The sequence below is a fragment of the Callithrix jacchus genome, chromosome 7 (genome assembly GCF_049354715.1).
Source record: "Callithrix jacchus isolate 240 chromosome 7, calJac240_pri, whole genome shotgun sequence".
NCBI classification, from domain to species: domain Eukaryota; kingdom Metazoa; phylum Chordata; class Mammalia; order Primates; family Cebidae; genus Callithrix; species Callithrix jacchus.
This window is the reverse complement of record NC_133508.1, coordinates 158,214,757-158,242,443: the sequence shown is the minus strand read 5'-3', so window position 1 is coordinate 158,242,443 and position 27,687 is coordinate 158,214,757. Positions and strand designations below refer to the sequence as shown.

The 27,687-nt window shown below is 39.2% G+C and overlaps 1 protein-coding gene across 3 annotated transcripts in view; it reads left to right on the top strand.

The window, feature by feature from the left end:
* NOTCH2 (notch receptor 2) overlaps window positions 1–27,687 on the top strand; it is a 167,227-nt gene that overhangs the window by 32,550 nt on the left and 106,990 nt on the right. For all 3 annotated transcript variants that reach the window (XM_035252644.3, XM_035252643.3, XM_035252645.3), the window contains exon 2: window positions 7,787–7,868. In XM_035252644.3, the coding sequence (XP_035108535.1) occupies window positions 7,787–7,868 (82 nt within the window). The remainder of the gene's footprint in view (window positions 1–7,786; window positions 7,869–27,687) is intronic.

Here is a 27,687-nt window from a genome sequence, read left to right as displayed (position 1 = left end):
CCTCAGTTCTCCTATTTTTGGTAATAATGCAAGTAGTCATTTTAGAAAACTTTGCTTTGTTCATTTTACTGAGCCTCTTCCAGAGGCCATGTGCCAGAATCCACAGCAGCCAACCACAGCCAAGATCCTAGGGCGTAAACTCAGACTTCATCTCTCTCAAATACTGCTACTTGAAATTTACATAAACGTTGAAGAAAAAGTTAAAAGAGCCTTGTATAACTCCTCTTCATGTATTTTAGGAGCCCTAGACATTCAGGACATTAAAGTATCTTCTGAGTGAGCAGTGGATCTAAGCACAGATACCACATGCAGACAGGGAGGATATGAAAAAAATCATGTGAGATAGACAACAGACAGAGGCTTATTTGAAGAGGCTAGAAAGCAACAAGTAATGCCAATTTAAAATGATTACATGTTAATGCAACAAGTAAAACACATTGAAGGCTGCTCCGATTACAATGGCTGAAGTACAGACTTAATTACTCATGTTAGAGATTCCGAAAGCAAAGGAAGGCTTTTAAGCCAGTGATAAGTAGCTATGATATTGAAAGCATTGGAACACCTAGGTAAATGCCTAGAGGAAATTTTAAGGGAGATTTCATCAAGTCTGGATACCTTAGCCGTATCCTTAAATGGATAGATGAATTTCTGAGGCCGTGGAACTGGTTAAAATCAATGGCAGCTTATTCTGTTGTTTGCAGTTTTTATGTACAATTGGGGCTGATAAACCTGAATAAATACTAGAACCTCGTCTGGACTGAGTTACAGTTAGTACTAAACATCAAGGGTTCGTGTTGTAGTTCTTAAAAGTTCTTTTTGGACTGATTCTGAGATTGGTATTAAGAGGGTAGCTAAGGGTATATAATAGCTATTTTTATTATGTTTTTATTTCTCTTAGAGTCATTTTGGTAGGTCACATTCTCTTTGCCCCTACTCCCAACTTCTCACTATTAGATTGTAAGGACCATGAGGACAGAGGTTGTTTGTTTTATTTGTGCTTAATTTTCATGCAATGCCTGGTAGAGGACAATGCCCACAGTAGTTGCTCAACAAATATTAGTGGAACTTCATTAAAATTGACTTTTTGCTCATATATATTGTTTATTTTACTGTTAGTGGATCACTTTTCCTTATGCCTTCAGTGCTATACTTTTTTAAAAGAAGGGTGTTGATCTGTTTTGCATTACTCTAACGGAATACTGAGGCTGAATAATTCATAAAGAAAAGAGGTTTATTTGGCTCATAGCTCTGCAGATTATACACATGCTTAGAGCCAACATCTGCTTCTGGTGAGGGCTCAGTAAACTTATACTCATGGTTGAAAGTGAAGAGGGTGGAGAAGTGTAACATGGCAAGAGAGGAGAAAGCAAGAGAGGGGTCACGCTCTTTCAGCCAGTTCACGTGGTAGTGAGAACTTACTCATTACTATGGGTGGACACCAAGCTGTTCATGAGAGGTCTGCCCCCATAATCTAAACACCTCCCGGTAGGCCCCACCTTCACCTTTAGGGATTATATTTCAACATGAGATATGGAAGGGACAAAATAGTCAAATTATATAAAGCAGTTAGCTGTTTTTAATTTTTATTTTATAGTTCAATATTACTTTTATTATTGCTAGTGATGGCAACTGGGAAGACGTTATTCCATTTATTTATACCGCATCCTAAATTGCGTAAAGCTCGTCTGTTTTTCCAGATTTCTCGGTTTGTTTAAACTGGGGTTTGATTGACATAACAAGTTTCCCAAAGGTATCATTTATTATGTAACCAGTTACCAGGAGTTTAACCACCTACTATGTAGTTAGCCTTTCTTGAGATTTTACTGTGTATCAGACAATGTTCTAGGCTGCTTAAATGTATTAATTTAGTTAATTCTCACCAGGACTGTGAGACAGAGTTTTATAGGTGAAGAAACTGAAGCACAAAGAAGATACAGAGATAGTCAGTGGTGGAGCTAGAATTCAAACCCAGATTCCTCTGATTTCTGCATCCGTGCTTTCAACTGCTAACCTGCATTGCTTCAGATATTCAGAAAAGAAGAAATGTTTTCTATTTTCCAGGAACTTAAAAGTGAAAAAGCAGAGAACTAGAAGACCATGTAGTGCTGAATTGAGTCATGAGTGTTACAACAATAGGGAGTGGTGGCCCTGTGACGACCAGAACCCTCCAGGGGAAGCTTTCTGGATGAGGCAAGAGATGAACTGGGCCTTGGAGGAATGGGTATAATTTATATAGTCATGAGGAAGGCAGCAGTCAGAGGAAGCACAGACCGCATGGAGGAATGGAACTGAGTTAAACGGCAATCGGTTGAGGAAAGAGGGCATAAATTAGGTAGAGAGTGCAGTGGAAGTGGTGGGGAGTGATACTGGGCAGGTAAGGTAAGCTCCGATCTGGAAGGCCAGCATGGGAGCTTAGACTGGCTAAAGTAAGAAATGGCTTATCCTTGGAAGAAAAAGTGCCAGACTTGGTACTGTGTGAAGGTACTGCATAGACCTCACAGCTGGTTCTTAGGAGAACCAAGCTGAGGGTAAGTTCTGAGAACTAAGTAAGAGCTGACAGCCATCGTAGGTTAAAAAGTAGCGGGGCAACATGTTACAAGTAGTGCTTCTGGAAGGTTAGATGCTACTGAATAAAATCTTTGCCATTTTGAGGAGCTGGGAAAATGGATATCTTCAGTCTTGTCTAAAAAGGGATGACTTGAATAAACTTATATAAGAAAGACAAGAAAAACCTTTTTACTCACTGGAACATTTCATGATCTTGACTTTTTTCAAACATAAATCTATGCCATTTTTCTTATTTAAAACAGCTGAGTAGTTTACTCTCCCACGTAGGGCTGGGATCCTTACAAGGCCCTGGCCTGCCTCCCTGGCCTCTCTCTTTGCTGGGTAACCTCTAAGCATATGAACCTGGAATACAAGTCTCATTCCCACTTCAAGGCCTTTATAGTTGTTTCCTCTGCCTGGGGTGCTCTTCCCTCCTATCTTCATGCCACTTGTTCATTTACATCTTAGCTCAAAGCATACCTCCTCAGGGAGGCCTTTCCTAGACACTATCTGAGGTACACTCCTGCACCCCCAGTCTTCATGATTGCTCTGTATCCCATTACTGGGTTTTGTTTCCAATAGAACTTATCACTTATTACTGTCCAAAACGATTTTATTTATTTATGATTTTTTTTAGCCACCTTTTTCTTATATAAATAAGTTTCCTGAGGACAGGGAGTTTATTCTGTATACCACACTATCCCTGACATCAGGGCCTGTGCCTGCCCATAGTAGATGCTTTCTAATATGTTCTGAGTATTACATAGCTAGTTCCCAAATGCACTATACTTGCTAAGTTTCAGGTGATCAAAGTTTTAATTTCTTTTTATATGGAAAGTAAGTATAATATTCATTTATAAATTGCTCCTAAGTAAAGCCAACAGTCTCAAGATTTTTCTTTTTTAAAAATTAGAATTGTCAATATATTAGTTGTATACATTTATGGAGTACAAAGTGCTGTAATAATTTATGAATACAATGTAGAACAATTAAAAGCCCCCATGAGGTTGTGCTTTGCTCGCAGTTACGCATACAGACAGGATTTCAGGTCTCCTGAGTCCCTCCACTGCATCAGAATTCCTGCAGGGGGACAGAGTGACAGCTTTTTTTGTGCCTACAGGACATTCCCTTCTTACTGTGAGGATGAGTCTGAAATCTACTACTTTTTGCCTTTTTTTTTTTTTGGTGGAATAGAGGAAGGCATGCACAAACATCAGACACACACACAGTAAATAAGATTTGTTTCAGCCTGCAAGTATTTATTGAGTGCCCGCTGTTTATGGCTTAACATGAAAATTTGGGGAAAAGGTCACTGTTTGTGAGTGACTGGTCTCTTGGAGTCTGTTAAAGCATCAGTTTAAGCATCAGTTCTCTATGGTATGATTTAATGTTTCTTTTTTTCTTTATAAACATGAAGCTGCCTTCCATTATTGTTAAATTTAAATGTTTTACATTGGAAAAAAGTAAGTTGAATTTTGAAATAAGGTCTTTCCCAGTCTCACTTTTATAGTTTCAGGTGATCAAAGTTTTAATTTCTTTTTATATGGAAAGTAAGTATAATATTCATTTTTAAATTGCTCCTAAGTAAAGCCAAGAGTCTCAAGATTTTTCTTTTTTAAAAATTAGAATTGTCAGTATATAGTTGTATACATTTATGGAGTACAAAGTGCTATAATAATTTATGAATACAATGTAGAACAATTAAAAGCTAATGTATCCTTTCATCTCAATATTTAACATTTTTTGAAATTTACTCTTAGCAATTTTGAACTGTGCAATTCTCTATTATTCGCTATATTCACCACGCTATGCAATAGATCTCAAACATACAAAAAAACATTTCTTCTTGTTTAACTGCAGCTCTGTATCCATTGACCGTCTTTTCCCCATTCCCCTGGGCATGGAACTTCTGTAACCACCATGCTCCTCTTTGCTTCTATGATTGTGATGGTTTTCAATTCTATGTGTAAGTGAGAACATGCTGTATTTGTCTTTTGTGCCTTATTTCACTTAGCATAATATTCTCCAATTCTGTCCATGTTGTCTCAAATGACCGAATTTCTTTGTAAGGACTTAAGTATTCCATCGTGTATATCTACCACCTTTTATTTATCTATCTGTTGATGGGCACTTCCATAACTTGGCATGGGGGGTACAGATATCTTTTCAATAAACTGATTTGAAATCTTTGGGGTAAATACCCAGCAGTGGGATTACTGGATCATGTGGTAATTCTATTTTTAGTTTTTTGAGGAACCTCTGCACTGTTTTCTACAATGTTGTAGTAATTTACATTCCCATTAACAGAGTAGAGGGGTTCCATTTCTCCACATCCTGTTTATTCAGGCAATATATTATCATCTAAGACTTCAATATTTATATAGCTTTTGAGTATTTTTTAAAGTGGACACTCAAGCCTTCATATAGTTGTTAATGTGTGGTTCATCAGACCTGTGGTATTGACATCACCTGGGAATTTGTTAGGAATGCAGATTCCCGGGCCCCCTATGGGCTTAATCAGAAATCGTGGGGGTTGAGTCCAACACTGTTTTTTAAAAACTCCTCCAAGTGATTCCACTGCTTACTAAGGTTTGAGAACCGTGGCTCAGTAAATGTTAAAGGTTCAAGGTAGCAGATCCCACAAATCAGCCAGATGGCATTAATTATTAGCCTGGTAAGCCCACCTTCTTTTCATTCACTGAGTGTGATTGGTTCACTAAGGCTAGGCTGTAAAGTTATTTCCTAGATTGATTGCTACATGTTGACTTTGGGTTGTTTGTATTTCTCTGAACCTGTCACTGTAATGATTTGCGAGGACACTTAATAGGCACAGGCTGTGATTTTTTGCACCCATGGCTTTCTGCGCAATGTGTGGCTGGGTCCTTATCCACTCCTGGCTAGGTTTCTTCAGGTACTGGGCATGCCATTCATGATCTCTTAAGGAGGGAGCTGTCACTGGTGGATCACAGGGGATCTTCAGGGACATTTAGTTCACTCTCAGCTTGGTTTACAGGTAGGGAAATTGAGCCCCCATGAGGTTGTGCTTTGCTTGCAGTTAGGGCGTACAGACGGATTTCAGGTCTCCTGAGTCCCTCCACTGCATCAGAATTCCTGCAGGGGGACAGAGTGACAGCTTTTTTCGTGCCTGCAGGACATTCCCTTCTTACTGTGAGGGTTTTATTTATTTATTATTTTATTTAAAGAGAAAAAGTAAATAGAAAAAAGCCCAGAAGTTCTCACTGAAGCTAATAAAAGTGTCTAAAGAGAATGAAAAAAATCAGTTTGAGAACTTTGGTATGGAGGAAATAACCTGACATTAAATGTTTTAATTATAGTTGTTGCATTGGGCTTATCAGTGTGGGAAGAGGGAGCATTTCAGCCTTACAGGGAAGTGGGATATGGACAACAAGATGACCCTCTTCCTGAATTTGCCTGCTTGGGCCTGCAGCCTGGTGACTCTGTGTGATCCCAGCAGCTGTCAAACAGATGGGTTGGACTTAGTATAGACCTGGGTCCTAGGCCCAGCACTGCCACCAGCTAGTGGTACAATGTCCCGTAAAGAGGCCTCTTATTCTCCCTGGCCTTCACTACTGGTAAATGGGTATAATAATATCCACCCTGCCAATCCTGGGAAATTTCAGGTAGTGGGAAGCGGTATATCTCGGTGGTTAAGAGCCAAGTCTCTGGATTCAAATTCTGGCTTTCTAACTCACTGGTATGACACTAGGCAGGCCACGTATCCTCCCTGTTTTCTTACCTGAGAATGAGTATAATGAAATTTACTTATGAAGATTGAATTAGTTAGCTAATTTATGTAAAGTACATAGAACAGTGCCTGGTATTTAGTAAGTTCTGTGTTAGTTCCTATTATTATTACTATTACTATTTTAAAATATTATTTTAAGGATAGAATGCATTTTCTATAAACATATTCTCAAATGATTCCACTAATGGATACAGTACTGGACAAATAAAGGGCTTTTATGCAATAATTGTTGGTGGAGGAGTTCTGACATCGAGCTTACACCTGGGCTGCTGGTTTTGATGCCAGGGATGGGCAGACCTAGAGTCTCTGATTTTGCACAATTTATGCATAGAGAGGTGTGGCTAGAGGAAGCTTGGAGGTGGGAACGTCTCAGTTTTGCTTTCAGGTATTTATACATGAACTGTCATAAGAGGTGGACATCTTAATAATCTTCAAGAAAGAGTTCATGAGCTTCAATTTTGATATTTATTGTTTGACTAGGTTTCTTTCTGTCCTACTGTTCCAGTTCTTAATATGTATTTTGGTGGTGAAAATTTCAACTCTAAGAGCTAAACAATCAAGATATTCTAATTATCCAGGAAATGATTAGCAGATTTGGGGTAGACTTCTTCCATTCCTGACTGAAATCAGTGAAAATTTCTACTATTGCTGTTTATTTCTTTTTTTCTGAAAAGTCTGTTTTTGGGAGGGACTCAGATGGTAAAGTGTCTTTTCATTGTCTCTTGGAATGGGGGAATCACAAGTTTGAGAATTTTTGTTTTATCTGTATGTATAAAATTACCTTCTCCTTTTATTTATTTTGATACCCTTTCTGCAGTCTCTATTCATGATTGACTCCCCATCTTTTTATAGGCTCCTTAAAGTAAAGATTATGTTTTATTTGCTTATCCATGTCTTAGATTACTTCTTTTTACTGGATCCTAATTTAGTGCCTGGAAATACTAGGCTCTCAACTTCAGTTTGTTGAATGACTGTTATTGCTGTTTCTGATTACTTCTCCAAGTGGTCTTTTTTTTTTTTTAAACTTCAAAGCTACTGCAGAAGTGATCTGTTTTAAAACTTTACCTGAAAGCTAAGTAGTTATTCAGTATCATGGTGATCTATTATTTACCTGGCATTTTCCTAAACATTCCTTAATGAATCCTTATAATACTCATCAGAAGTATCTAAATCCCAAGATGATCTGTCATGTCATAGATGGTAGAGCTTTAATTTTTAATTGGGAGATGGAGATATTGAAACACAGGGAATTAAGAGCATCATTCAAGACCACAAAGGTGGTCATTGTTGGAAGATACTTTTGGGATGGGCTTCTGTGCTAGAAGCCAAAAAAAAAAAGGACTGATTACAACTTTAAAAAGACACCCAGATTAGGTGGGAAAAAATGTTGATCTGGATTGGATTACATTTCTTTGGTGTCTGAGGGTTATGCTTAGTGACTTATTTCTAATGTGCGTTTGTTTTTATTTTTAGCATTGCAGTGTCGAGATGGCTACGAACCCTGTGTAAATGAAGGAATATGTGTTACCTACCACAATGGTACAGGATACTGCAAGTAAGTTTTTCTCTTCGTATGTTTTCTTTTGAAGTTAGAACACTGGACAAGATTCTACTCCTCTATTTTTAATGCTTCTGTGGAATGTTACTGGTTCTTGAGCTTTCCTGGTACAGATTTTGGTTGGGGGTGAGGATGGAAGGATGTGGATGCCCGATAATTGGTCAAGAAGAACGTCTTACTATCTTACTGTTAACTTTCTCATTATGAAAAATACTTTTCAGTGAGTGGCTACTTAATATATACCTGGTAGGCTGGGTGCAGTGGCTCATGCCTGTAATCTCAGCACTTTGGGAGGCCGAGGCAGGTGGATCACAACGTCAGGAGTTCAAGACCAACCTGGCCAACATAGTGAAACTCCAGCTCTACTAAAAATACAACAATTAGCTGGATGTGGTGGTGCCTACCTGTAGTCCCAGCTACTCAGGATGCTGAGACATGAACCCAGGAGGCAGAGGTTACAGTGAGCTGAGACCATGCCATTGCATTCCAGCCTGGGCAACAGAGCGAGACTGCATCTCAAAAAGAAAAGGTCAGCCCATCAAATCAGTTTATCTATCAGATTCCCTTGTGTTTTTCAGTTTAAGGCATACTCTTAGAGTCTTCCCTTACCATGTTAGCTATGACCTTGTTTTTAAGTAAAACCAAATAGATACCAACTTTAACATTCTGCTCAGTATATGTGAATATTATATTAATATTTTTTCTAGTGTAAAAAATATGATTCTGTAAGTGAGAGTGAGAGAGGAAGATGTATGCATATGTGTAGATGGGGGCGGGGGAAGCAGGAGGTGTGAGCGTCTATTATTAATATGTGGACAAAAGAGTAAGGATGAAGAACATGTAGGCTAACTCTTGGTTCAAGAGCACTGTTTTCCCTTTTTCTCCAGCCATCTACTCTAGCCAAGACCTTTTGTTTGTTTGAGGAAGGCTGTGAGATAATTTCATAATAGCTTTTCTAGGTTTCCTCCAAACAAGTTTTTTCTCCTACATCATTTGAAAATTTTTGAGAGGAATATGTATCCATTCTATTTATTTCAGGGAAGATGTTGGAAAAATAAGATCTGGTAATATGAAATTTATCTTCTTTTCCTTCACTTTTATGAGGTGTAGTTTTTCTTTGCTTTGGTAGAGGTACTTGTTTAATAAGCATTTTAAGTGAGTTTATCCAACACATTTTATCTTTTACCAGAAATATAATTATGACTTTTTCCCACTGAGATCCATCCTGACACCAGGATTTAAATTTTTTAGTGTTATAAAGAAGATTTTTGTTTTCAAGTCAGAAACAATTTTCTTCACTAAAGTGAAAATATTTTAAGCTGTGATGACAGTGAAGCTTAACAATAGGTTGTTTGGATTGGAATAAAGACAACATTGGAAATAAAGTGTTTCTGTAGCTGATTATGGGCTGCTCATTTAGTTTTTCTAGCTGGGGAAAAAAAACATGTGGTGCATTCTCCTCTAAGGATGGAGATACAACTGGAGATAATAAGGGAGGGAACTTAATACCTAAGAGTTGGCCACTGAAATCTTGTTTAGTCTCTTTGTGGCATCTGGTCCCTTAGTTGCTTGCTTTATTCTGTTATTCAACTCTTGCATTAGTTAACTCTCTGCATTATGGACATTTGTTGATGTGTTTCTTTCTTCTACTAGAATGTGAGGTCTTAGTCTTACGCATGTTTTGCATGTTAATACCTAGTACAGTGCCTGGTGTAGCTACTGTTTGACAATGTGTTTTAAACAAAAAGTGCTAAGTAGATATCACACACTTGTTTCTTGTCTATTTACATTAAATAAGAAGACACTGGTTCTCTCCTTTAAAATTACAGTGTGGTGATTCCTCAAGGATCTAGAACCAGAAATACCCATTTGGCCCAGCAATCCCATTACTGGACATATACCCAAAGGATTATAAATCATTCTACTATAAGAACACATACACACGTATATTTATTACAGTACTATTTATGGTAGCAAAGACTTGGAGCCAACCGAAATGCCCAGCTATGATAGACTGGATAAAGAAAATGTAGGGTCAGGCATGGTGGCTTACACCTATAATCCCAGCACTTTGGGAGGCTAAGGTGGGTGGATCGCCTGAGGTCAGGAGTTCAAGACAAGGCTGGCCAACATGGCGAAACCCTGTCTCTACTAAAAATATAAAAATTAGCTGGGCGTGGTGTCAAGAACTTGTAATCCCAGCTACTCAGGAGGCGGAGGCAGGAGAATCGCTTGAACCCAGGAGGCAGAGGTTGCAGTGAGCCGAGATTGTGCCACTGCACTCCAACCTGGGCAACAGGAGTGAAACTCCATCTCATAAAAAAAAAAAAAAAGGAAAATGTGGCACATATATACTATGGAATACTATGCAGCCATAAAAAAGAATGAATTCATGTCCTTTAAAGGGACCTGGATGAAGCTGGTAGACATTATTCTCAGCAAACTAACACAGGAACAGAAGCCAAACACTGCACGTTCTCACTCATAAGTGGGAGTTGAACAGTGAGAATACATAGACATGGAGCGGGGAACATCACACACTGAGTCTTGTCGGGGGTTGGGGAGAAGGGGAGGGAGAGCATTAGGACAAATACCTAATGCGTGTAGGGCTTAAAACCTAGATGGATGGGTCGATAGGTGCAGCAGACCACCATGGCACATGTCTACCTATATAACAAACCTGCACATTCTGCACATGTATCCCAGAACTTGAAGTAAAATTTAAAAAAATTTTATGTACATCACATAGCATTTAGGATGGTAATACCATAAAGACAGGCAAGTTAGTTCTATTTGAAGATCATTCACCTTGGTGACTTATATATGGAGAATTTCAAATAGCTTCTAAGTGTTGGCCCATATATTTTTGGTTTGACGTGGGGAGAGAAAGTTTCTAGGGGAGGCCAATCTCTGAGCACTTACCAAGAGAAGACACCTAAGGCTCAATGTTGGGAAGAAGTCCAGTAGTTCTTTTTTTTTTTTAATTGCATTTTAGGTTTTGGGGTACACGTGAAGAACATGCAAGATTGTTGCATAGGTACACACGTGGCAGGGTGATTTGCTGCCTTCCTCCCCATCACCTATATCTGGCATTTCTCCCCATGCTGTTTCTCCCCAACTCCCCACCCCCCCAATAGTTATTTGCTGAACTGTTGGGTCGCTAGTCTCATACTCTCCAGCCAAGGTTGGAGAAACAAAGTTGCCCTCAGTGCCTGGAAGAAACGCTGCTTGAGGGTAGGCAACTGTGGTTGGTGATAATGGAGCTGCCTATAATCTGTCCCCGGGTACTTGTTTATTGCTGATAGGATAGAATTCTTATGATACAGTTTTGGGTATGTCCCTCAGGTGTCTCTCCTATGGTGAGGGAAACAAACTTTAAGTAAGAGTAAGAAAAAATTTGGGGGCTGGGCACAGTGGCTCACACCTGTACTCCCAGCACTTTGGGAGGCCAAGGTGGGCGGATCACATGGTCAAGAGATCAAGACCATCGTGGTCAACGTGGTGAAACCCCATCTCTACTAAAAATACAAAAATTAGCTGGACGTGGTGGAGTGTGCTTGTAGTCCCAGCTGCTCGGGAGGCTGAGGCAGGAGCATTGCTTGGACCCGTGACGTTGCGGTGAGCCAAGATAGCACCATTGTACTCCAGCCTGGGCAACAGGAGCAAAACTCCATCTCAAAAAAAAAAAATTTGGTGAGGCCATCCTTTTGGGAGATCAAGATGAACAACAAAACGTGTATAAAGAGTGATTCCCTACCTCAGCAAAAGTAATATTAGCATCTTTAGGAGTGGCAGGGTCACCCTAAGTGGACACAGAGAAAGCAAGAACAATATCAAGGCAGCCGTGTCAATCGTTCTGCAGTGCTTCGCCAACCTCCACAGCATTCTATGCAAAATTTTATGCAAAAATAATGTGTACTTAGCAGAGCTTTCAGTGTATTTTCACCAACGTTACCTTTTTTCTCTGGAGAAGACGATCCAGCTTATTCAGTAAATATTATTTTTACAAAATAGTAAATAATTATTAAAACACTGAGAAGGTCTATAAAAACATTCTATCAGGCATGCAGGGCATGTGATTATCTTTTTATTCATGAGATTGCTTAGTGGATTAAGAAAAGAAAGTTGAAACTAAATTGCTTTTACAGGGACAGGGTGGGGGTGAGTGGTGAGTGGAGTGGTGGGAACTGGTAGAAAATGTTTTAAAATAGAAGGAAGCTGACTATCTGTTTAAAGAGCATATGCTACTGATTCAGCTAAAATATAATGATTGTTTACAGAAATTATAAAAATCCTTGATAAGATCACATTGACAGATGAAGATAAGTACTTTAGAAGATTAGTTTTTTACTCAGCTCAACTGTTTTTTCTCACTGTTAGGAGCCTAAGTACCCTATCAGTCTGTGATTAGATTTTGATGCCAGAGGAGGAGAACCTGTGTAATGGTGCATAAAACTCAATTATTGCTGTTAAACAACTACTGTCAAATCTTAATAAAGCCCTGTCACTACAGAAAAACAAGACATCTTATTCTTTCCCTTGTCCTACTGGGAGGTGTAAATATGTAATTAAATTTGATGTCATTAATCACTTTCAAGTTGTTTGCTTCGGGCTTTCAAATATAAACCATTCAAAATCCCAGTTTGATTAAAGATCATGGACAACTCAAATGCACTAGGATCCTGGGGGTAGGTGAGGCTATGATTTGTATAATTGACAAAATCTGCATTTTAAAGACGTATTTATTACAGTTATTTTAAATCTTTGTCTGCTGGTTCTTAATCTCTGGGTTGTCTATGGATGTGTTTCTGTTTCTGTCAGCTGCTCTTTCTTTGGCCATGGGTATGATTTCCCTTTACTTCACATGGTAGTTTTACATTATTTCCTGGACATTGTGGGTAATAGATTTTAAAGGTTGTTTCCCACTAAAGAATGTTGAGTTTTGTCAAGACTGGCAGATCATCTTTATCCTATGGATGCTAGGTTTTAGGACTCGTTAGGGTGGGCCTACTTCTATTCTGCCCTTAGTCCAATGATACAGACCTTAGTTGTGGCATACGGCTCTTATTTCCAAGATGTGGCCCTTCTGGGGTTCAGTGAAAAGTGTGCGGGGCCTACCAAGCCCTGCGGTGTTTATCAAGCCCCTCTAAGGCAGGACTTGTCTTCCCAGCTCCAGGAATCTTCTGCTCGGTCTTTTCAGCTGTCCAGCTCCTTCCTTCTCTTGGGTTTCTGAATCTTACCTTGCTCATGCACAGTCAGGGATTATTTAATGATTTGAGCAGAGTTGTATACATACATTGAAGCTACCCACTCTACGGTTCTGTGCTTTGCAGAATTCTTCCTCCTCACATTCTAGCTGCTGTGACAGCTCCAGATACCTCTGACTCCTCAGCATAGCAGGACTTCCCTTTTCTGCTTGCACACTCTTCCTCTTCTGCTGCATGGACTGGGGTGTACCTTCGGGGGGGAGGGGGAAAGCAAACCAAAAAACTGTAAATGTGGGTTTCAAATAGTTTGCTTTGTTTTTTCCAGGGCTTATATCCCTTCTAGTTTTTGCCAGCTCTCCAGTGCCTTTAATATTTTGTCCAGAGCAAGAGGGTTAGTCTGGTATAAGTTACTCTGCAATTATTTTTCATGATGAAAACTGGAACTATAAAGGGTCTTTCAGAATTTCCTACATACCACTTGGTAAATATCTAACATAGTGTTTGTGAAACAGCAGAAAGTCACCATGAGTTGTATAGGTTTTCGTAGATAGGTGCTTGCATTTGATAATATCTACTTTTTGCCAAAGTGCTGACCTAAAAACTACATTTTCAGGCGAATTATTATCAAATGCTATAAAATACAACTTTGTGTCAGATTTTCTCTAAAACTTGTCTGGTAGCGGTAATAAACATTAAACATTAACAGCTAACAATTTTCCTTGCCAGGATTAGGGAGTCATGTTGGTCTCCAGGTCTCCTGAGTCCATCCAAGCAAAGCTAGAGCCATTGCCTTCTTTGTCCTCTTGGTAAATGTCTGTATAGTAAGTAGGGAGTACAGACACTCCTCATCTCTTAGAGCCTAGCTTTTCATGGAGGATGCATTAGCAATGTTTGTGTTGTGGTGCTTCTCCCCTAGAAAGGCGTTTTCAGAAGTCATGGCTGACTCCGCATTTTCCCCTTTCCTTCACCTTCTTGTGAGTGCATTCAGGGTGGTACAGGGGCATTTTCAGATCAAAGACATACGCAGGGAAAAATATCAACTGTTAAATCGCTTTCTCTTTCTTCTCAGCTGAAACTGGTTCTGCCAGCCTCCTTCCTTCAAATAGAGCGCCTGCCTACGTAGCTGAACATTGCGTATGTAGTTTTTCGGGAGATGATAGCAGAGGCTTGGCTACTCTTCCACAGTTTGGTTATGTTTGTAACATAAAACAAAGAATGCCGTTTTTTGGCTCATTGAATACCTTTCATAGATTAATCTTTTCTTAAAATGTAATGTGTTCAGGACTTACTAATTCAAGAGTTATTGATTGCATGCTATTTATGCATGCCACATATAACAGATAACTCAAGTCTGTGGTAGTACTTGTAGTTAATCAATATTGTTATCATATTATTTCACACTTCTTTGGGAAGTCATAAAATAATTACCAGTTTGTTAACCTGGACTTCTTGAGAGGTTCACAGTAAAGCGTAGTATGAAATAAACTGACTATAATACAGCCTTCTGTACAGGAACCACCAGCATGGCAGGGCTGAGACTTTGGTGAGATGAGTCAGGCACTGGCCTCATTTGTGGAATTTAAGGGAGTGCCAAAAACTCAATAATCTAAATCAATAATACTTTCATGTAGCTGTTCAGAAAATCAGAATTAATGCAAAATAGGTTGAAAATTATCACAATTTTAAATAAGGAGATTGTACTACTGATTTTTCCTTTTGCCTCATGACTAGCGTGGTTCAGCCTGGCACTGGTGAGTGGACTAAGGGGGCCTAGAAGTGCCATGAAGAGGACGTATGCCAGATGGACTTGAGTTTCAGTTCTGATTCCTGTTAGCAACTGGATCTTTGGCAAGTTAAAGTCTATAATGCTAGATAACATTTACTAAGCACTTACTGTGAATTAGGGTCTGTTCTCAATTAAGTAGTTTGCATGTATTTACTTTAGTCCTTTTGTGAGAGAGCTTATAGGAGGCTCTGAGAACTTAAGTAATCTGCTCTAGATCCCATCACTCTCTAGCTGACCAAAGGTATACCCTTGGAAAATGTGCTGTCACTGAGTCTCAGTTTGCCTATAAATAAAATGGGATAGAATTACCTGTTTTAAGATGGTAGTTCAAATGGAACCTTCTGAAAAGGAAGTGTGGAACATTCAAAAATATACAAAATGGGGGCTTTTCAGATCAGGAATATGTTTAAAATGCTGCTTTATATAATTTCTGTCTTTGAAGACAGTAGCATTAGGTAGACTTGAGTACCTCATGTAATACCGTAACACCGAACCTGCGTGTAGTTACATGAGTATCTATGCACCAGGTTTGGTGAATACTGCATTTCTGAGAAATGGCCTTTGACTTGAAAGCTCAGTGTAATTACTATGGATGAAATATAAGAAGAGGGCAGTGAAGGTGGGGAAAGAGGATATTGCCTAAAAGTGTGCTTCAGTAGAGAGAACTAATTTGAAACTTCTCCCTTCTTTTTACTAATGGAACGGGAGCAAGTCCAGACAGATTTATGGAGTTGTGAAATTGAGACAGGTTAAATTCAGTGACTTCTGATAAATGTTGTTGCCAGCAGAAAAGTCCCAAATTGTTGAATATGGTACCTGACATCTGCATAGTGAGTTACAGTTGTATATGAGTATGTCCTGTGAGGCCTTTCCTTGTCTTAGGACTTGATATCTGGACCCTTTAGCAGTATCATTCTTAAGTGATTCTTGTTAATTCTTGTGTCCTATTAAAATCCTATTAAAACATATCAAACATGATGTGTTGCTAAGGGGTCTTTTGTAAAGGAAATCTTGGTTACTAGCATCTCCCTCTGTGGCCCAGGCTTGAGTGCAGTGGAACAATCATGGATCACTGCAGCCTCTACCTCCTGGGCTCAAGCCATCCTCCTGCCTAGTCTCCCATTTTTAAAGACACGGTTTCACATGTTGCTCAGGCTGGTCTTCAATTCCTGGGCTCAAGTGATCTTCCCACTTCTGCCTCCCAAAGGACTGGAATTACAGGCCTGAACTACCCTACCTGGCCAATTACTAGCTTCCTAACACATAGCAACGTAATTCCCATACTCTTCTCAACTGATATTTATTCTTTCAGTGGGACCTTCATATAGTTCAGTACTCAGTGAAGAAGTAGGAGAATCTGGTTCTTAGACTCTGCCTGTATCCTTTTAGCTGTGTTGGGTAACTGCCAAGAAATTAAATCAACAGACGTTGTCCTGCAACCTGGCATTAATCGATGTGAATTTAGCTAGGTTTCTTTCAACACAGTCAGAGACTTAATCATAATATCATATGAAGTTCCTTATTGTTCAGGTATGTCTTGTGAGCATCATTAATTTCACATAGGATTTTTTTCTCCCTTTTTTTCGTGACTAAGTAAAATGCAAACTATTTCTCCTTCAGGATCTAGAGAAGCCTAATTAAATTCTTCACTTTAATTTTGTCAATATCTGCCCTTATCAAGGATAGCAAAGGAGTGGGGGATATCAGAATATGAAAGAAAGTAATCATCTAAAAATTTCCAAGCTCTTTAAAATTTGTTAAGCTAGCATAAATATGTGGGTGTGATAGAGGTTCTCATTAGGCCTCCTGTCAACATTCAGTAGTTAGGAATGAAGTTTAGTGTCTGTCTGGCCTGCTGTCACGTGTGTGTGTCTGCACACATGTGCTCACATGCGACTGTGTTAGGTATTTTGCTTTCATGTTTCTCTTAGTTGAGTTTTTCCTTACACCCAAATGTAAGGTAAATTAAAATTTCTCTTGGATTTCTGCATATTTTCTAGATCCTATTTATTCACTGTCAGTGACCTTCACTAGCACTTAGTCCTCTGTGTCCACAAATGTATTGCCAATTCTTAGACTTCATCAGCCTTCCCTTATGAAGAAGTAATGTAGTTAATTTCTGCTCGAACTGCTCTTCTCCTAAACAGTCTTCTACTTGCTCTTTACCAAAAGGGTTTGATGAAAGAAAAGTGAAAATAAAGACTAACAAAGACATTATTTAAGTGACAGGTGATATTATTCAGCGAACACATTCACCTGGAGCATTCTATCCAGTTTTTTGCCTTCACATAAATATGAGGAGAAAAGTAAGTGTAATAAGAAAATAATCTGATTAGGATTTATGTAGAATAGGAGCATTTAGGGTTTTAAATCTGTAGAGATTCAGGTCACTTTTCTGCAGTCACTGTCTATAATCTTGTATGCTGAACATTGAAGGTTAGATCAACTCTGAGGCGCTATAGAAGCCTCCCTTTTCAAACAAAAGTTTAATTTTTATCGCACTACTATTTATTGAGCAGGTTACTATAATTGATCACTATACTGGGTATTGTGAATAGACAGAAAAACCCAAGAGGCTTGAGTTGCCTGAGTTCTTTATTCACAAGTACACATACCCAGAGAGTGTCTGACAATGAATGCAGTTTCTTGTGCATAAGACACGGTGGCAATCTTCTGAAGTCTTGCTGGGAAGATGAAGCAGAGATGTGTAAAATAAAACAGTCTGATATCCCAGCGTACGGGCACAGATAATAACTGTGGAGAATCAGACAAAGGGGCAACTACTGTGGGACAAAAGAGTAAAATCAGAGGACTTCTGGTGCACTGCTTAGATGCTAACTCTTTGAATATTTGTGGTACCTTAGAAGATGCATAGATTGGAGAAGGGTAAGAGGAAGGGAGCTGAAGACACTAGAAGGGTTATTTCCTGTAGTAATCATGATCAATTTCTTAATAATTTTTTAAATTTTTTTGTTATACTTTAAGTTCTGGGGTACATGTGCAGAAAGTGCAGGTTTGTTACATAGGTATACACGTGCCATTGTGGTTTGCTGCATCCATCCCCCTGTCATCTACATCCGGTATTTCTCCTAATGCTGTTCCTCCCCTATGCCCCCACTCCCTGCTATCCCTCCCCTAGCCCCCGACCCGCCGACAGGGCCCAGTGTGTGATGTTCTCCTCCCTGTGTCCTGTGTTCTCATTGTTCAACACCCGCTTATGAGTGAGAACATTTTTTCTTAATGACACAGTTTCAAACGTTTTCTACATCTTGATTGCTCTCTTCTGTGCGTATACGTCAGTTTGTGTGAGCTTTTACTAAACCAGTATGTGGATTAATCTAGTTTCACAGTGACAGGTAAGCAATTTAAAAAATCATTCTTTTAGCACATGTTAACTTGAATGTTTGGAAGTAGAATGTCTAGAGTGTGGGTGAAGGAGAGGACCAGGGGAAAAGAGAGGGCAGCTGGGAGCAATTACCCTCCCTCCCTCAGACCTTTTTGCCCTTGACTCTTGATTCTTGTACTTCTGCCAGACAGAGAGGCAGGTAGGCTTTTGGCCATGTTTTGCAAGGAAAATCAGAATCTTAAGAGTCTCTAGGGCAAGAGCAAGATTATGTGTTGGGATAGGAGAAGTGGTAGAAAAACAGAGGCACTAAGAAGAGGCTTGGTTTTCATATAGTACATAGTTCACTCCCTTAGTTGAGAATTCAGATATCTCAACCTCAAATATCTTCTGTCCAGCATAATGGCCAGATCTGATTCATTTGAGGGATCCAGAGTAAACAAGCATCTGTTAGCCAAGTCTTTGGTTACCTCAAATTAGCTCAGGTCCTTTACTGCTTGTTTCCTCTGATTATATAGTACATATTCCAAACCCTCAATTATCCAGAATAAACTAGGGCTGCCTATTCTGTGTGGAAACATTTGATGGTGGTTAAGATTCTATTGCCTAGCCCATGGTACTGCCTTCGTTGTTTAACTGCCTGTCACTTTAAGATTTTGAAATACTGGTTCTTGTTGTGTAAGCCAGATACATCTTGAGGAATTATTTTACAGGGCAGCTTGCCCCTTCTGAAACCTCAGTCATCCTGAAAAGTAACTCAGTACCTCCTTGACTTTATTTTTTCTGTCTTAATTCTATTTGTATACAGTATTTGTGGTGTCTGATTTTCTGTCTCGTATTGCTGAAACTCATGGCCTGGAATTTCTGGATCGCTCTTAAAAAAGTGGACATAACTTGATTACTAATGAAAAAGTGACTCACTTTCTTCTAGGCAAAGGCAGACACTGACTGTCACATTTCGTGACAGAAGCAAACTCTTTAATTAGGAGACATCACCTATTCTCTAAATTTTACGAGAATTAAGGATAGCGTCATGAGCTGGGAAATGAGTAAGGTAAGCGTTCACGCTTTGTAGAGAGGATGCATAAAAATGAGATCTGGATAAAGCTGTACCTGATTTTACTTAAGTGGTTGATTTCCTGTCAGCTTAAATTTAGTGCTTCTCTTTCCCAGACCATCGTCTTACATACATACTTCAGTCAGTTTTAGCCTTGTGTAACTAATCAGCAGGTCAGATTCCATAGAGAGACTGAAATACTTACCACCATTCTATACTCAGGGAGCTCACGCCTGTAATCCCAGCACTTTGGGAGGCCGAGGCGGGTGGATCACGAGGTCAAGAGATCCAGACCATCCTGGTCAACCTGGTGAAACCCCGTCTCTACTAAAAATACAAAAAATTAGCTGGGCATGGTGGCACATGCCTGTAATCCCAGCTACTCGGGAGGCTGAGGCAGGAGAATTGCCTGAACCCAGGAGGCAGAGGTTGCGGTGAGCCGAGATCGCACCATTGCACTCCAGCCTGGGTAACAAGAGCGAAACTCCGTCTCAAAAAAAAAACAGGAGTTGTTTGGGAGAAGATGGTTAGACCTTTCTATCCCTTTTAAATACAAGATTTTTTTCCCATTGTCCTTACCTTTTTAAAAATACTGTTCCTTCTCTTTGCTTGTTCTTTGCTTTCTTATGCATCTGTGAGGGGCTAGCTGAAAGTGTAAGTTGTGGAACAATTCATTTACATAAGCATGTATGGAACCATCTGTGCACCTCAAGGGTGTTGGGCACTGTGAGGGATATAAAAAAAGAGACACAGCACAGTTCTTGCCCTAGGATCTCCTGCTTGGAGTGGGACAGTGGTCAAAACATATACAACTACAAATACCCAAACATTAACATCCGCAAGCATCATTACATCCTTGGGTGGTATTGCCAAGGGACTTCAGAGGTCTAGATTATAGAGTCATCACCCCTCAGTGTGAACTTAGGAGGTCAAAGGGACTTTGAAAAGCACCTTTGCCACTCTTTTTTTTTTATAAGTGAGGAGCCTGAGGCTTAATACAGCTAAGTGAATTAGTCTTTATTATATAACTCATTAGAATGTAGACTGGGACTAAGAGCTATTTCTCCAGATCTCATTAGGCCATCTAAAGATTCCCCACTATTCCTTTTCATTTTTGGTATCCAAATAGGTACAGTTGTTTTTGAACTAGGAAAATCCTTTCAGACCAAAGAGTAAGCTTTTTAAACTATTCTTCTTTTAGGTATTTTTTTGGACTACAGAACTTTGAAGGTGGTCATTCACCAACATTGGGGAATGGAATGGAAAGCAGCCTCCAATACTTGCTTTTCTTTCTAGAGATCTTCTTTAAGCTTCAGTGCCAGTCCTTACAGAATCTAGCCGTTCATGCTATTGAGGCCACTTTGTAGGATTTTTTTTTTTTTTTTTTTTTTAACTCAGGGCTCCAGGTCCCTGGTCATTTATGTAGTCAGTCTTTTATCAACGACTAATGAGGGACTAATGAAAGTGCAAGAGGGAATGAAGACTGTATGCATGTGGTGTGTGTGCCTGCACATGCACATGTGCCTCGGGCCTCTATGTGTGTATCGGTTCACTTCATATTTGGGGGGTGGGAGGGAAGGTGATTAAAAAATAATCTACTTTGCATGGAGTTGGCCCAATTTGACTGATTTAGAGGTGAGTCAGGGTTAAGTAGTAGTCTGTATATCAAGAATCTTAATTAGTTTTGAATATCCTTTGGGTAAATAGCTCAACCCAATTGTTCCCAAACTTTAAGTGTATTTATAAGGTCTTTTTAAGGGGTAAAGATTCTACAAAGCCTTCGATTTTGCCCTTTTGCTTCTGCACTGAATAGTTGAATGCCTTCTATATGCCAGTCATTGTATTAGGCACTGGGAGTATGAGAATGAATAATTTTTAGTCTGTTGACAAATAATCATAGTAAAGGCTAATTTGAAGCACAATATGTCAGGAATATAGGAACGGGGGGGGTATCAAGGCTGTTTTTCAAAGGAACTAACATGTAAGCTGAGACTTACGGGCCATGAGAAGGTTGTGAAAAGCATTTTGGGCTGACCGAAAAGCATGTGAGGTCTGGAGGTGAGAAGCGTATTCTGTAGCATTTAATGAAAGACATTTAGCAAGAGTGCATAAAGGAGAAAGCATGAGATGGAACAATTTCTCAGTGTGTCGTTTGAATATGGTGTATACTGTCAAAATCTAAGAATTCAAGAATCATTTTAATATATCTTTATATTTTACTGGTCATAACCGCATATACATATATTTAAATATGGACAAAACACTGTTCCGTAGTTTAGAAAGTGATTTATAAGGATTATAGATCTCTTGCAGTAACTCCACAGCCCGTAGCTTAGGAACAACTGAGCTAACTCATTCAGTTTTGTCCATTACATTGAAGGGGCTTTTTGTAAACTCATATGTCTAGAATGTATTTGCCATGTTTGAATCACAAGTAGATATTTTCTCAGGTCCAGTGCAGGGAAGTGCAGTAAGATCCTGATTGTGTTCTGGAACATAGGAAAGACTGCCTTCTTCATAGCAACAGCACAAGTCTGTTAACACTGTATGCCCCTCCCCAGTCTTTCAAGTGATGATTGAAGAAACGAGGTGCTCCGCTCAGCCTTTGAGTTCTGATAAATGAGCCTAGACTGTAAACTGGAAGATAAGGATGTTTGCAAAGTTCTTGTATAAATAAAGCATGGTTTCTCATTGCAGTGGTTACTGATTTCATAGTCTCCAGTGAAGACGAATGATGCTGTGAATCAGCAGCTTTAAACTTCGTACCACTTCAGCTCCATTTAGATTGCGTTTATTAAAATCAGTGGACACTTTGCTTTATTCAGATGAGGAGGTGAAAAACACGGACACATGTAAACTGAGTGAGGTGGCGTTTCAGAGGTAATTCCCAGCCTCACAATTCCCCGTGAAGTTCTTTTCCTGTGGGAAACTTTTAATTTGGAAGCATGCAACCTAATGTGGGAACCAAGATTAACATTTTCTGAAATACTTCTACAAGAAAAGCAGAAATGGTCTGTCCAGGAAGCTGAATTTACATAGTAGAAAAATGAGCTGCCCTGCAGTATTTGGTAGTCTTTGTGTATTAGTTGTGATAAAAGTGTGTGTGTGTGTGTGTGTGTGAGAGAGAGAGGGAGAGATTGTATACTTGTCTTTGTTTCCTTCATATACAACTAGTAAGGCTCTTTTCTAGGAGATGCTTGAGATGAAACAATTTTAGTGTGTTGTTTCCCTTGTCTAGGGCCTTACTACAGTAGAAAAAGAAAAAAAAAAACTACACTAGAAAAGTGTGTTTTACCACAAACAGCCCGGTTCTGAATACTAATCTATACACAAATACTTTTTTTTAACAAGTTTGTTTTGTTTTTCTTTCTTGCTGAGTAAGCTATAGTATATTCTTTTTTTCCCTGTCTTTTTTTTTTTTTTTGAGGGAAGGAGGGTGAGAATAGAGTGGGAATGGCAAGAACTAGTCAGTATGACAGAGCTTCTCCCTTTTCTTCCCCTCTTTACCAGGAAGTTAATGAGAAGTCTTCATTCATGTTTTTAAAGCGAAGTCGGTAATTAGCATAACCTAGTCAGTTACCTTTACACAGAGCGACAGAATTAAAAAGTTGATGAGCCCATCAGAGGAGGGAGACCAGTGAGGCTAAACCAGTAGGTGGGTTGGGACTCCTGAATGCCAGCCTAGAAGTTTAGACTTGTTTCTATAGGCTCTTGTATACCTCAAGTTTGTAGTCAGAGCCTTGGGAATTGACTGCTACATAGGAACTTTCACTGGTTACAGCTAGCCTTGGCTGTTAGCAATTATTTTTATCTACTTTAACAGGGAGGACAGAGGAGGGGGGGCAGGAAACTAAGCTGGCATTATGGTCACAGGAAAGCACAGGCTGATTTGGAGCCTTTCAAACTGCAGACCTTTGTTACTGACCGATGCTTAATTTGGTTTCTGGGTTTTGTTAGTTTTTTTCCCCTGCCCTACCTCATTTACCTTAAGGACAGCTCCCCCTCTAGAGCTCAGCTAGGGCAGGCTGCCACTGCAGATTGGGGGGCCAAGAGGCCCAGCGTAAGAAGAAAGTGGGTTGAAAGCAGAGTTCTGTTAAAAGAATTTTCTGCTGGAAACTAGCCCAGAGGGAGTAAAGAGGAGCTTTAATGAGGAGCAGCTGCAGGGCCGACGCAACCCACATGAGACATTTTTTTCCCCTTCGTTCCACATTCTGTATAGTTTTTTAAAAATCATGATTTTGAAATAGCTGTTTTGCAAAGCACGCCTCTCTTTTTCTTCTTGTTTGTGGTGGGATTTTGCTTTGTTGTTGTTGTTTTTAATGGCCAAATCCTCGTGTAAAAAAAAAAAAAAAAAAAGCTAAAGACAGAGCTGCAGCAAAGCCCTGGATGCAATTTGGACTCACCCTGTTGATACAGAACATTCGGTGGAGAAAACAAGGGGAGAGAGCACTGGCTTTTATTTGGAAAAGGGGCTTATTTCCTGCTCAGTCTTCAGTCCTCTTGGAGCTGACACAAGCTGCTACACTGTTTTAAGCTTTTCTCTAGACGAGTGGCTATTCACTTAGGAAATGTGAAAGAACAAATTTTTTCTGTCCTGTATTACTAGGGAGACTGATCCTGAACTGCAGTCATTGCCAGATAGATTGGAATTGCTATTCAGATCTCAGCTTCGTTGAAATCTGTAACGTGGCTACATGTAAACTAATCTAGGCTGCTAGTGCGACGTGAGAGTTGGGGTCTGGTTTTCACCTGCTTAAGTGAGAGGGAACTGTAGGGGTATTCTTTCAAATGGAATGTTTTCTGGTTCCATTAGGAGGAATCCCTTGTTTTTTTTCTCTTTTCTTCCTTCATTTACTTTCCTGCACCCAACCCCATGTGTATGTTTGAACAGTAATAATGAAAATGTGAACCTCTTAATGGCAGAAGTGACCCCCCCTTTTTTTATGAGATGGGGGGGTCTCACCATGTTGCCTATAATCCCAGGCTGGTCTCAAACTTCTGTTCTAGCAATCTGCCCACCTCGGCCTCTCAGTGTGAGCCACCAGGCCCAGCCAAGACTTTTAAAGAAAAAGTCATAAATTTATCTGTATGAGCCTGATAAGTATTCAGATTAGTTTATGGAGTTTAAAATGGAAAAATGCTCCCCAAATCTTTCTCTGTATTCACAACCTCATCTGTGAAGTATGTTCTTGCAGAGTTCCAGGGCTAAAGAAGAGAGAGTGAATAGAAGGAAGTCACTGAGAGACTTTGAAGAGACAGTTATGAAAATAATTGATAAATTCCCTACAGGAGGGAAACGTTCATATAGTTTTGGGGATGAAAGACATCTGTTAGATTTTTGTGGTTAATTTTTAGAATACACACCTTTAGTTCAAGTGGTAGACTAGTTTTCATATTGTGTACTGGGTAGCTTAATAGAATTATAGATTCGTGAAGAATGTTGGGTGTTTAGCCATGTTTTTAGCCTCTAACCAAATTCAACTTTATCCATCTCAAGAAGAGAGCTTTATAAACCCTTGTTTTCAAGTAGAGAACCTTACTTTACCCCAGGACTAACAGGGTATATGTCGTATACTGTAGTTAAACAGGGATTTTCATGTTGAAAGACCTCCTGCCTTAGGAAAAAGGGGTCTGTTATTTCTGACTGTCTTGCCTATTTCTCCCCTTTCCTTCCATGTCCGTAATGCTGCTGAGCTTCCTGGGGTATGAAGGATGATTCTGTACCTCAAGATGACTATTAGGTTGATTTGGCCTGTTTTTCTAGCAGACGGATCACAGAGTAGAGTTGGATTTGGTAGAATATTTGAGAGACCAACTTTATTTATCACATGAATTTGGCCTGCATTGGAACCAGTGCTTAGTGGAGTTTAGATACTCAGATATTCAGGCAACCTATGCCAAGGGTTCAAGACAAGCTCTTCCCCACAAAAACTATCTAGATGGGAGTTTGAGAAAGGTACAGCAAAGACATAAAGAAGAACTGTACTGGTAGAGACAATGTAGTGCATGACATGGCACTGCATCTCCTGTTGGAAGGATCAGAAATAGGTGGGATGGTTTGGAGAAGGCTTACTGTAGGACAGGTTTACAGCAGAAGGATGGAAGGAAGGAACAAACATAAGTCGGAGATATACCAGAAGGGAAGCATGATATTTCTCACTGAAAGTTAAAAAGAAGATTTCAATATAGGGGATAGTAGACAAAATTGTGGAAACAATATGGGGTGTTCAAGTTATAGATTGCTAAACAGTAAGATGGTTAGGTAGTTCGAATGGGACAGACAAGTAGACCAGAGATTGTAAAGAACTTAGATTTGAAAGCCTTGATATTAATACAGTTGCTAGTTTCTGAGCAGAAGAGTGACATCAAAATTATGCTTAAGAAGGATTATTCTTTTAGTCATATGCTTAGGTTCAGCAAAGAATTTCCAGACTGTCCTTAGGGAGCCGGAGAAATATGGATAGTGTGCTGGTCTATTCAGGGACTTAGAGTTAATTGAATACGTGCTAGTCTTGGGCAAGACTTTAGTCTTACACTTTCAGTTAAGTGCTATGTCATTGCAAGTTCTAGAGAAAGATGGGGATATATTTGTAAAACTGGGGGTAGTTGCTAGATTCACAGATAACCAACTTTGGGTACATCAGTTAGCTTTGGTGTCCTTATCAGTGCTATAGGGATTCAGACCATTTGGTTTCTGAGGTATAGGTTATTTACTGAAATTCTGTGATTATATGATTATAATGTAAAAGCTGTTTCAATCAAGGAAACTTGGAGTAAAGACTCAATATGACGAAATTAAGAGGAATGAATGACAGTTCCAATTATTGGGTTCAAAAACCATGTGCTACAAGTATAAGGTGAGAAAAATAGGGCACAATAGTGGTTCATGTGAAATAAGGCTCTGCAAGTTTTGGCTGAGTGGGTATTCCATAGCACATAGTAGTATTTTGTGGGTTCTAAACAAGTGTGTATGGCTTTGGGCTGAAATAGTAAAAGCAGAGTGTCCAGAGCAGGAGCACGGTTCAGCTCTGTGCTGCACTGGTGAGAACACATGTGTTAAGTTTTTTTTCCATTTTGAGCTTCACTTTTTAAAGAGGGTTTTGATGAACTGGAATCATCCAGTGATGAGGAGGAGGCAGGATAGCCTAGTGTTGAAGCACATGGACTGTAGAGTCTTCTTGGCTTTGAATCCTGCCTTTCTTATCTACTAGCTGTGAAATCTTAATCTTTCTAAGCTTCAAGTTCCTCATATATAAAATGGAGATTATAATATATATGACACTGTAGCAATTAATAAGAGATAATAGCTATAAAATGTTTAGCAAATATATAATCCATAGTAAGTACTTAGAAAAATACGTTTTCAGTTACTTTGGGTGTATACCTGGGAAGGAAGACAGAAAATTTTGGTCATTCCGATTATTATTAGTACTATTAAGCATAGAAACACCACTAAAACAGTGAGGAAGCCTGAAAATAACTTTATATTAAGGAATAAGCCAAACCGTTGAATCCTGGAAAAAAGAAAACAAAGGGCCCACATAACTATCATCAGATTCTTGAAGGGCTATGTGTAAGAGAAGCGGAAGGCTTGTTCTTTCTTTGTTCTACAGGGTAGAGATAACCTGGAAATTATAGAGAGACAGAATTTGTTCTTTTAAAAGTTAAGACATAACTTACATATTATAAAATTTACCCTTTTAAAGTGTGTAATTTAGTAGTTTTTAGTATTTCCAGAGTTGTGAGACCATCACCATTATCTAATTTCAAAACATTTTTATCACCCTTAAAGAAACGCTCTACTGCTTAGTAGTTACTATTTCCCTTTCTTTCCAGCTCCTGGTAACACGAATCTACTTTATATGTCTATGGATTTGCATATTCTGGACATTTCATATGAATAGAATTATATAATATTTGGCCTTTCGTATGTGGCATGTTTTCAGGGTTCATCTATGTTATAGCATGTTTCAGAATGTTATTACTTTTTATGGCCACATATTTCATTTATGGATATACAGCATTTTATTTATCTATTAATCAGCTTATAGACGTTTGGGTTGTGTCCACTTTTTGGCTATTATGAATAATGTTGCTATGAACATTTTTATTATGTGGGCATATGTTTTCAGTTATCTTGGGTATATACCTAGGAAGGGAGGCAGAATTTGAAGAATGAAGAAAGAAAGAAAGAGCTTTCTGACAGAGGGACCCACCCACATTGGAGACTGTTGTTTTGTTGAAGTAGTGAGTCAGTAATTTCACTTAACAAATACATAGTGTTTACTGTGTGCTGCATAGTGTTCCAAGTGCTCTACCCTTATTTAAAAATCCTATCAAGTAGGTGCTGTTATTAAATCTCTTTTACAAAAGCGAAGTTTAGTACCTTGCCCAAGATTACACATTGAGGAAATGGTGGAGTT